Here is a 12,281-nt window from a genome sequence, read left to right on the forward strand (position 1 = left end):
GTGCTATGTGTCGCCAAGAAGAATATATATTCTCTTGTTTTTTGGTGGAGAGTTCTGTAGATATTTATCAGGTCCACTTGATCCAGAGCTGAGTTCACGTCCCGAGTATCCTTATTAATTTTGTCTTGATGATCTGTCTAATAATGACAGTGGGGTGATAAGTCTCCCACTATTATTGTATGAGAGTCTAAGTGTCTTTGTAGGTCTCTAAGAGCTTGTTTTATGAATCTGGGTGCTCCTGTATTAGGTGCATATATATTTAGGATAGTTAACTCTTCTCATTGAATTGAACCCTTTACCATTACGTAATGCCCCTCTTTGTCTTTTCTGATCTCTGTTGGTTTAAAGTCTATTTTGTCGGAAACTAGGATTGCAGCTCCTGCTTTTTTCTGCTTTCCATTTGCTTGGTATATTTTCCTCCATTCCTTTATTTTGAGCCTATGTGTGTCTTTGCATGTGAGATGAGTCTCTTAAATGCAACACACTGATGTGTCTTGACTCTATCCAACTTGCCATTCTGTGTCTTTTAATTGGGGGCATTTAGCCCATTTACATTTAAGGTTAATATTGTTATCTGTGAATTTGATCCTGTTATGATGGTAGCTGGTTATTTATCAGACTTAGTGATGTAGTTGTTTTTTGGTGTCATTGGTCTTTGTACTTCAGTGTGTTTTTGCAGTGGCTAGTAGTGGTTTTTCCTTTCGATATTTGTGCTTCCTTCAGGAGCTCTTGCGAGGTAGGCCTGGTGGTGACTAATTCCCTCAGCGGTTGCTTGTCTGAAAAGGATTTTATTTTTCCTTAGCTTATGAAGCTTAGTTCGGCTGGATATGAAATTCTGGGTTGGAAATCCTTTTCTTTAAGAATGTTGAATATTGGCCCCCAATCTCTTCTCACTGGTAGAGTTTCTGCTGAGAAGTTTGCTGCTAGTCTAATGGGTTTCCCTTTGTAGGTGACCTCACCTTTCTCTCTGGCTGCTGTTAACTTTTTTTCCCTTCATTTTGACCTTGGTGAATTTGATGATTATGTGTCTTAGGGCTGATCATCTCATGGAGTATCTTACTGCGGTTCTTTGGATTTCATGAATTTGAATGTTTGCCTGTCAGGTTAGGGAAGTTCTCCTAGATGATATTGTGAAGTATGTTTTCCATCTTGGTTCTATTCTCCCCATCTCTTTCAGGTAGCCCAGTCAGTTATAGGTTCAGTATTTCTACATAATCCCAAAGTTCATGGAGGTTTTGTTTGTTTCTTTTCATTCTTTTTTCTCTCATTTTGTCTGCCTGTCTTATTTCAGCAAGATAGTCTTTAAGTTCTGAAATTCTTTCCTCTGCTTGGTCAGCTTGGCTGTTGATACTTGTGGTTGCATTGTGATGTTCTCAGGTTGTGTGTTTCAACTCCCTTAGGTTATTTATGTTCCTTTCAAACCAATTTTTCTGGTTAACAGTTCCTGTAATGTTTTATCATGAATCTTAGCTTCTTTGTATTGGGTTAGAACATGCTCCTTTAGCTCGCTAAGTTAATTAGTACCCACCTTCTGAGGCCTGCTTGTGTCAGTTCATCCATCTCTGCCTCTGCCCAGTTCTGTGCTCTTCCTGGAGAGGTATTATGATCATATGGAGAAGAGGCACTTTGACTTTTTGAGTTTTCATTGTTTTTTCATTGATTCTTTCTCATCTTTGTGAGTTTATCTGGCTTTGATCTTTCAGTTTGCAAGGATCTTTTTGTTGGATGCTGTTATTGTTGCTTTCTGTTTGTTTGTTTGTTTGTTTTTCTTTTAACAGTCAGGCCCCTCTTCCATAGGGCTTCTGTGGTTTGCTGGGGGTCATTCCAGAACCTATTCACTTGAGTCCCTTCTGCACCTGGAGGTATCACCAGTGGAAGATGCAGAATAGCAACGATGGCTGCCTGCTCCTTCCTCTGGCTGGGATCTTTGTCCCAGAGGGGCACCAACCTGATGTCAACAGGAATGCTCCTATATAAGGTGTCTGGCGACCCCTATTGGGGATCTCACCCAGTCTGGAGGCAGGGGATCTGGGACGTGCTTAATGAAGCATTCTAGCTGCCCCTTGGCAGAGCAGGTGTGCTGTGCTGCGGGGAATCCCACTCATCTGGACTGCCCGGATTCCTCAGAGCTAGCAGAGGGAAAGTCTAAGTCTGCTAATCTGTGAAGACTGTGGCCGCCTCTCCCACTAGAGGCTCAGTCCCAGGGACATCAGAGTTCTGTCCCTAAACCCCTGGCTGCAGTTGCCAAAATTCCTGCAGGAAGGCCCTACCCAGTGAGGAGGGATGGGTTAGGGTTCCGCCTGAAGAGGCAGTCTAGCCATGATCTGCCATAGCCATAGCCACTGTGTGTGCTGTGGGGAATTCCGTCTGGGTCCAAACCATCTAGTCTTCCTGGCACTGGCAGGGGAAGAGTGGCAGACTGGAGCTGCAGTGATGGCTGCCGCCCCTTGCTCCTGCCCCCAGGAACTCAGGTATCTTAGGCAGCAGGCAGCCGCAGTGATGATGGCCACGCCTTCCACTAGGAAGTTGGTAGCTGTAGGTAGTCGCCAACCCATTGGCTGCTGAGAGGCCACCAAGAGGCTGCCAAGAATCTGGACAGCTCTGCACTTGGGACCCAAGGCCCTGGTGGCATGGGCTCATGAGGGGGATCTTCTGATCTGTTGGTAGCACAGATCCGTGGAAAACATGTGGTTTCCTAGGCAGAGTAGCTCCATCACTCACCATTTCCCTTGGCTGGTGGTAGGAGCTCCCCTTACCCTGTGTGGCTCCCAGGTGGGCAGTTGCACCACCCTGCTTTTCCTTGCTCTCTGTGGGTTGTGCCAGCTGCCTAGTCAGTCCCAATGAGAGAACTTGGATACCTCAATTGCCAGTGCAGGATTCACTCATTGTTTTCGTTCTTCTTGGTGGGGGGCCTCCAACCACAGCTGTTTCTAGTTGACCATCTTGGCCCACCCTGTTTTTCTTTACTTATTTTCAAATGAGGAAAGGTGTAGATAAATTCATTGCTTTCCACTGTTTCAGATGTGTGAGTTTTGTGAGCTTTGCTTGCTTTTTATATTTGCAACATTGGTGTACATACCATCACTTCTACTTTTCTGAGGGTGGTGTGGGGAGATAGAGAGAAATAAACATATCTGCATAGTGTAAGATTATGCTTCATTTCCACTTATTGAGAGCATGCCCAGAAAATAGCATGAGATGGTAGAGAAAAATGTACTTTTTCCCAGGTTGATTTTTAATTTGCAAAGCATCGTAATAGTATGAGCATCTCCCTACCCTTCAGTGTATGTGTGTGTGTGTGTGTGTGTGTGTTTGTTTTTTTTTTTTTTTGATGGAGTCTGGCTCTGTCACCCAGGTTGGAGAGCAGTGGTGTGATCTTGGCTCAGGTTCAAGTGATTCCTCTGCCTCAGCCTCAAGTGATTCCTCTGCCTCAGCCTCCTGAGTAGCTGGGACTACAGGTACATACTACCACGCCCAGCTGATTTTTGTAATTTTAGTAGAGACGGGGTTTCACTGTTGGTCAGGCTGGTCTTGAACTCCTGACCTCAGGCGATCCACCTGCCTTGGCCTCTAAAGTACTGGGATTACAGATGTGAGCCACTGCGCCCTGCCTAGTGTGTTTCTTATGACTAAAGATACGTATATTTTGTTGTACATTATCCTTAAATGAAGACCAGCTACTGATTCTATATCTTCTCATTAAGAAATACCAGATGTCTACTAACATTGGAATATACATAAATTTGCTATGTTTTAATACTATATTGAAAGATAATTTGTTTTATCTTCATCATGTCTCCTTTCTAAATGCGACATTTTTTTAGGCCTCCTGGCTAACATGTCTTAACTATGATGGAATTTTCTCCTGCCCTGTTGCGTATTTCCTTTGATGATTTTTGCTAATGTTATTAGTGAAAAATGGCAATGATCATCATGCGTGATTACTATGGGTCTTTTTTCCCCTCCTCTTGTATTACATTTCCTGAAGGCATTGTGCCATTATTGGTTCTCTTCTCTCCCTTTCCCCGTTTTTGACTGCTATTTTCTGCATGTTTCAGTTTTTTGAATTGTTACAGGAAAATGGTGTATATCCATGTATCTGTATGGATGCAGGGGGTGTAGTTGTGGTTTGAGAACATTAATGTTCTAAATCTCTAAGAAGCAGAACTCCTTCCTCCCATACTAATTTTTGTCCATGTTCAACAACTGTCTCCGTTATCTCTTATTCCTTCTTTCTTTTAAGACTTATGTGAATGAATGACTAGTTTAAAGTTATAGGTAAAAAAAGTTCCATTAAGAAATACAATCTTCAAAATATTATATAAGTACAATCAGCCTTTCATATCCATGGATTCCATATTCATGGATTCAACCAGTCACAGATTGAAAATATCAGGGAAAAAAAATGAGTGGTTGCATCTGTACCGAATGTGTATAACGTGTACAGACTTTTTCTTGTCATTATTCCCTAAACAATACAGTATAACATTGTTTGCATAGCATGTACTTTGTATTAGGTATTGTAAGTAATCTAGAGATGACTTAAAGTATTTGGGAGGATGTGCATAGATTATATGCAAAACTATATCATTTTGTATAAGGGACTTGAGCATCTGTAAATTTTCATAATCAAAATGGGTCTTGAAACCATTCTCCCATAGATACCAAGAGACTACTGTTTATAGTATATTTTGATGTAATAGTGCTTTATAAATGTTTCTCTGTTCAAATTAAGTATGCAAAAGATTTCCCAGCTTGTATAATCTGTATCACACAGGATTCACTACCACAGCAATCTGGAAACCTCTGTCTCAGAGGTGTGGTTCTCCTAGACTCTTAGTGCCGTCATTACCACCACCAGTTCATTTGTCCTCCTGCTTATCAGTTTCATCGTGGGTAGGTTGGAAGGACTGGATTTTTCTTGTGACTTTCTGACTTTTTTTTAACCTCATCAGTTCCTTCAAGCTGAGTTAGAGGAGTCACAAGAATCCCAGCCCAGGACCCTGAGGTTACAAATTAGAATTGGCAGTTGTGCTTTAAGGAACTTTGGTTTGAAAACTTAAATTTGCCCTTTGGGATTCTTTTTAATAAATTTAAAGTTCTGTATAATAATATAAAATGAAAGGTTGACATACCCTTTGTTCAAAACTGTTTAATAACTATAGTTGACCTTACCACTTGTTAATTCTTAAAACTTAAGTGTTTACTTAATTTAAATAAAAGGTGGTACTATGTATATCCACGGTTTTTATTACTATCAAGCTACAAAAGAAAATTAATATGTGTTTGGCTTTGAAAGTCATAGTCGTCGTATCAATACTTTCTCTATGTATGTGATAAATATTAAGTACTTCATTATTTCTTTTATTAATAAGTTTGCTTGCAGTACAAATAATAGTTGAAAAATAGGATGCCAGTCTGTAACCTTAGATGAACACAGTTATTTAACTGAGATGATCTTTATCCATACTTTTCTCTATTTATTGCTTGCTTTGCACAGGAAGGAACTGCAGGAGCTGCAGAATCTTTACAAACAGAACAGTACACATACAGCCCAGCAAGCAGAGCTGATCCAGCAGCTTCAGGTTCTCAATATGGACACACAAAAAGTACTGAGAAATCAGGAAGATGTTCACACAGCTGAAAGTATATCATATCAAAAAGTATGCTTTTATTCTGTAATAAAAATGTAAATGTTTATGTATGAACTTATGGACATACAGAGAATTTATATTTTTTCACATTTCAGCATTTCATTATTACTTCCTTTTACATATGTTTCCTCAGACTTTGGAAGTGAAGGGATGGTTCAATTTGGTAACATTTAAAATTTTGTGAATTTTCTTTATGGTAATTAGAGCTGAATCATTTAAAATATAGACACAGATTTGCTCTGTAAGGTATTATTTTTATAAATTGGCATTCAGATAGCTGCAGTGAAACATACTAGGAGTATAGTCTTAAAACTGGAAAGGATTTGGGGAATGGAATTCCTTGGCCTGCTCTTACAAGAAATTATTTTGTCAAGTATGATTCTAGTTTATGACTTGAGGCAAACTTTCATTGTAAAATTTGTACATTATTTTTGGACAAATCTTCACAAATACAAAGGGGATTGCTGAGGAGGTCTTTAGGATCAATATTTTCCAGGATTTTCTCTGTTTATTTTGTGTGTTTCTGTTCAGTAGTCTTTTACTTTACAGTTGTTGTAGGAGCTTTTTGAGAAGGTTTAGCCAAGTATTTAGGTGTGGTAACTGACTCAGCAGCAATAATTTTATCTAATAATTATTAAAAAAAATACCTTTATTGCCAGGCACGGTAGCTCATACCTGTAATCCCAGCACTTTGGGAGGCCGAGATAGGCAAATCACAAGGTCAAGAGATCGAGAACATCCTGGCCAATATGATGAAACCCTGTTTCTACTAAAAATACAAAAGGTTAACTGGGCATATTGGTGCATGCCTGTAGTTCCAGCTACTTGGGAGGCTGCAGCAGGAGAATCACTTGAACCTGGGAGGCGGAGGTTGCAGTGAGCCAAGATCATGCCACTGCATTCCAGCCTGGCGACAGAGCAAGACAATGACTGAAAAAAAAAAAAAAGAAACCTTTATTGAGTTCTTCATATGTTTTGTGTAGTGTGCTAAATTATTTATATAAATAACTTAGTTTATATAGTGTTATTCTCATTTAATAATACTAGTTGAGGCAAGTGAGGCTTAGAGAGGTTAAATAATACAGTTCATATTATCCCTCCAAAATTATTGGATTTTTACTTTTGATCTTACTTTTCTAAAAAAATCACTGTGAAAATCCAATATCTGTAATTAACATGAAATAAATTACTTTAAAACTTAAACACGTTTTTTAAATGATGCTTTGTAACAGTGGTTTTCAGTGTGTATTTTGTGTTCCCTTTGCGTTTTGCCAAGGACCTAGATGATAGCAAGCAGGAAGATACAGTCTATTCTCTCCACTTCAGCTAGAGCAGTGCTGCCTTTTTGTTTTATGGGGTGGCATTGCCCACTGTGTTTTTTGTTTCTAAACCAGGTTCCATTGCTAAAATGATTTGAAACACTATACTTTATTAATACTTGTTAATTGTGATTAATACTAATTAATCGTTTTCTCTTTTTCCCCCATTGATGACTTTCTGTTGCTTGAAACATTTTTTTTCTGTTGTTTGAAACATTTTTTTTTCCCCTCTTGGCTTCCAGTGTACTATAATTGGGTGGTTTTCTTCCTTCAGTTTCTAGCTGTCCCTTTTAAATTTCTTTCTGGTCCTACCCAGTCTCCATGTCCTGTAAGTGTTAAAATGTCCCAGGCCTCACTCTTAGGATCTCTCCCTTTTTTTTCTGTTTATACTCACACCCTAAGTGATTTTATCTAATCACCTTAACTTTCAAAATTATACTACAGGTTGAATATCCCTTATCTGAAATGCTTGGAACCGGAAACCTGAAGTGTTTCACATTTTGAGCTTTTGAGATTTTGGAGTATTTGCATTACATTTACTGACTGAGCATCCCAAAGCTGAAAATTTGAAATCTGGAATGCTCCAATGAGCATTTCCTTTGAGCATCATACTGGTGCTCAAAAATGTTTAGGATTTTGGAGCATTTCAGATTTTGGGTTTTGGATGCTCTACCTGTGTCTATAGGCTGATGATTCCCAAATTTGTAAATTTGTTTATCTACCTTGGATCTCTTTGGTGTACTCTAGGAAAGACTATAGCTAATTGCCTACTTAATATCTCTTCACTTGGATACGTAATGGGCATCTCACACTGAAAGTGTTTGAAACAAAGCTGTTGCCTTTTATGTTTTCAATACAGGTACAGAATTTGACTACTTCCTATCACCTTGCTGTCACCATTCTGTCCAGGCCACTATCATGTATTACCTGAATTATTGCAATAACTTGCAGGTTTCTTTGTTCTGATATTAAGCCTTTAGACATAGGTGCCAGGATATTGTTGCCAAATATTTGTGAGTCAAATCAGATCACTGCTCTCTTCAAGTCTCTCCAATGGTTTCCCAGACCATTAAAAATAAAAAAACCTAAGTTCTTACTACAACCTGTGGGACCCTACATGTTCTGACTACATTACCTTTCTGATCTCATCTTTGCCTTCTCTTTTTATTCACTCCAGCAACACAGACCATGTTGTTGTTCCTTGAACATAACAGGTATTTAACCTTTAAAGGTATACTTTCTTCCAGTGGCTGAAAGTTTTCCCACCCAGTTTTCTGCATAGATACCATTTTACTTCCTTTATTCTACAACTTTTACAGTTTAAAATTAGTTGATAGCAGACATTAAATGGCAGAAGTGATAAAAGAATGATGTATGTTGTCATAGTAGTAGAGGGTAATATGGGAGCATAACTGGGGGCCTGTTCCAAGACTAAGGATAAAGAAAACTCTCCTTGTTGATATCATACCAGTTATACTTTGCTGAGAAGATAAGATATCAAAGAGACAAATTAATTTCTAATAACTTTTCCAAATGAACTCTAGTTCAAACCATAAATTCCCTAGTGTATATGTCTTTACTAAATTTGCAGAAGTAGAGCTTATATGTCCCTATTTGGCGAATTTGCCATCAACTAAATTGTAATCTGGGGTACATTTTGAAACCTTAAACACTTTTCTTCTAGGATTCTGTTTATCCCTTCTAAGAATCATTATAGAAAATGAGAGATGTAAATGTTGGGGGTATGTTGTGTTTGTGAATAGTATTGAGGCAGAAAAAAAAATAAAAGAGAACAAACTGAGATGTGCTAACCTAAAATCACTGGCTTACTTTTCCTTGTGTTTAGTCTATTTTTTGCCATTTCTTTCTCTAGATTGAATTTCATTTTTCTTTTATTTTTGTTTCTCAAACATTACCTTGGGGAGCGTGGGAGCAGGGGGTTCACTGATACTTAATTTTATACTCACTTTGAAGTTGTACCTCCCAGTGTAGTATTTTAATTTTGAAATTATTTTAGATGCTTGTAGTTGTTCATACAGTTTTCATTAGTATCCTCAACTAGACTCAATTTGAAAATATTTTCCTTATTTATTTATTCTTTATAAATTTTGTCTACAGTTAGTAGACATTACAGTTGTTTTGGTAGCTATATATAGTTATTTTAAAAAGCAAAGTCTTTTATAATTCCATCTCCCAGAGGCAAATACTGTGAACATTTTGAATATTTCAGTTTTAAAAATGCATCTTAACATATCTGTAGGCACACTAATATTTTTCACTTTATAATTATATTTTTAAAAATCATAACATATAACTATTTTAGACGGTCATATAATTTTTCTAGTGTTGGTTATATATGTTATTTGTTTACTCTTGTAAATAAAGCTGCAATAAACATTTCTTTGTCAGTTCAGACTATTACTATTCATTAGAGTGGATTAACTGCACATATGTACACACACACACACACACGTGCACACGCACACACTGACCTACCCACCCAGGGAAGACTTCCTTTTATGAAGCTATAACATCATATTAACCATGTGCAATTCAATTTTTTTGCTTGTTTGTTTTTTGACAGGGCCTCACTCTGTCGCCTAGGCTGGAGTACAGTGGCCCGATCTCGACTCACTGCAACCTCCACCTCCCAGGTTCAAGCAATTCCCCCACCTCAGCCTCCCCAGTAGCTGGGACTACAGGCACGTGCCACCACACTCAGCTAATTTTTGTACTTTTCGATAGAGACGGAGTTTCACAATGTTGACCAGGCTGGTCTCAAACTCCTTACCTTAGGTGATCCACCAGCTTCAGTCTCCCAAAGTGCTGGGATTATAGGTGTGAGCCACTGCGACTGGCCCAATTCACTTTTAATTAGTTCATACATAACATATCCTTTTAAAATTATCCTGTAATAAGTATGTATGGGGGTCATGGATTCTAAGGGGACCTGCCTACTACATGATCAGTAAATGTCAAGTTACTGAACCTTGAGACATTGCATGCTATGCTGTCCCGCTTTGGATAATGCAATTTAAAAATCATAATTGTATTTTAAAACTTTATGGTGATGTTTCTATTTTAATTTAAATATTACTCCATTTAATGTTTGACTTTGGGTGGATGAATGGTTCTGCAGTGGTGAAAAATGTGGAGAAACAAAATACGAGTGAGAAGTCCTTCCAGTTAGAGCACACTTATAAAGACAGAATGTAAAATTGTACTATAAGCCAGGGAGAATCTGAGTTTCCATTTACACAAATTATTTCAGAAATGTATTATGTAAATCGAGATAAAAATGTAAGTTGCTCCTAGTAACCATATAATAATAATAGTTAATATGTTTTAGCTTATTGTGTATCACGCACTGGCAATAGGGCTTTTGCCTTATTGTTTTAAGCCTCGCACCAACCTGATGTGGTATTGTTATTTTTATCCCTGTTTTATAGATCAGGTAACTGAAGCTTAGAGTGTTGTCCAGAGTCAAGCAGCTACCCGTGTAGAATTCAGATCTAGGTAATCTTCGGTCCAGAATGCAATTCTTAAACTTTATTATAAAGCCCACAGTATAGTCAGTTGTAAATGGAAAGATGAGATCTTATCCTTAAAAGCCTCGGTAAACAGATTCTACAAACTTGCATTATCCATTCTCATCCAAATTTTTTCAACACCTAATAATTTCTAATGTTGGAATATTTGTCCTGATATCTAAGTTAAATGTTATTCAAAAGATTTCATTGCATTCTTTTTGGTGACCAGAGTATAGCAGTTACCTTTCTCTTTGAAAAGGGCTTCCATCATTATTCTCTAGCCATTGTTCCTCCTGATTGTATCCATTTGGTTTCTTTTATCTTGCTATTACATCACACTTTAACTTTTTGAGCTTCTGAAGATTTTTTACTAACGCTATTTTTTCTCCTCACAAATGTACTAGTTGTGTAGTGCAGGATTTTAAAATTTGGGAATGATCACATTGCCTTATTTGTCAGGTGTGCTATTGTTCAGACTTTAGTATTCATTTATATCAGATTATTCATTTTTATTCTGGAGCATTATATGTATTGTCTTTATTCCTTGTCTACACATATTTTTAGATTGTTTTCCAATTTGAATAATCATCCTTGCAATAATGAGATGAAATTATTTACTCAAAATTTCAAACATTTTCACATAGGTTCATTTTAATATTTTTGAATAATAATTGGGATTTAGCTCTAAGACTTAGATGAGCTGAATTAAAAATATTACACTAACAATTTGTCTTCAATTCATATTAAACTTCTTTAAGAATCAGATCTTAGTTTACTGTTTCTAATGAAGTTTGTTTCCTCTGTTCTCTTTCTCTCATTTCTTCAACCCTTTTCCTTGCCCTTCCATTCCCCATTCTTTCTCTCATTTATTAAGTAGATTTGTATCATAATACCTGTTTAATTATTTGAAAAGATAAAAACAGTTGTCCCAAGTGGTAGGATGTGGGAATTGAGGAGGGGAGACAAAGGTGAAGAAAGAAAATTGAAAAAGGTTTTGAGCACAGAGGTGAGTCATACTGTCCCAGAGCTCTCTGTAACGAATCATCAGTGTCATACACAAGTCTACCAAACACATAGTGTGGAAGGGTTTTCCAGGAGAAAACACTTACCAAGATACATAAAAGTAATCTAATGTGTTCTCTTCCTCTGAGCATGTAGCCTTTCATATAATTTTTAATATTTTTGTATGTCTGCACATCATTTATATATGTGTATGATTTAAATATTGATAGGGAATTATATCAGCATTTATGATTTCTAGACCATCAAACATGGTTGGGGTACTAACATGTATTTTATAACTTTTTGTTATAATAAAAATAAAAATAAAATAGCAGTACAACAATAAAAATTAATACAAAAAGTATAATAACGGTTTACATAGTGTTTACATTGTAACCACTGGGTAAATTCCATCTTATAAGTAATCCAGAGATGGTTTAAAGTGTATAGGAGGATGTACATAGGTTATAAGCAAATACTGTGCCATTTTATATAAGGCACTTGTGCATTTGCAGATTTTTGTTGTCCACTTGGGTCCTGGAAGCAATCTTGTGGATACTGAGGGAATGCTGTAGTATATTTACTAAATTTGGACGATTTCAATTCTTAAATTAGTATAATTGGGTAACAGAACATACATATTTTCAAAATTGTTAAGATACATAAGATATCATTTACTTGTTTAACACTAATAAAATACTTGAAAAGGGGCTCTTCAGTCTAGACCCCTGAAAATTAAAGGAGCTGGAGTATGAGGTCTTATTTCTAACTTGCTT

The 12,281-nt window shown here is 37.1% G+C and overlaps 1 protein-coding gene across 2 annotated transcripts in view; it reads left to right on the top strand.

The window, feature by feature from the left end:
- CNTLN (centlein) overlaps positions 1-12,281 on the top strand; it is a 391,924-nt gene that overhangs the window by 159,033 nt on the left and 220,610 nt on the right. For both annotated transcript variants that reach the window (XM_030920397.1, XM_030920398.1), the window contains exon 7: positions 5,501-5,663. In XM_030920397.1, coding sequence (XP_030776257.1) covers positions 5,501-5,663 — 163 coding nt within the window. The remainder of the gene's footprint in view (positions 1-5,500; positions 5,664-12,281) is intronic.

This window comes from Rhinopithecus roxellana, chromosome 16 (assembly GCF_007565055.1).
Source record: "Rhinopithecus roxellana isolate Shanxi Qingling chromosome 16, ASM756505v1, whole genome shotgun sequence".
Taxonomy (NCBI): Eukaryota; Metazoa; Chordata; class Mammalia; order Primates; family Cercopithecidae; genus Rhinopithecus; species Rhinopithecus roxellana.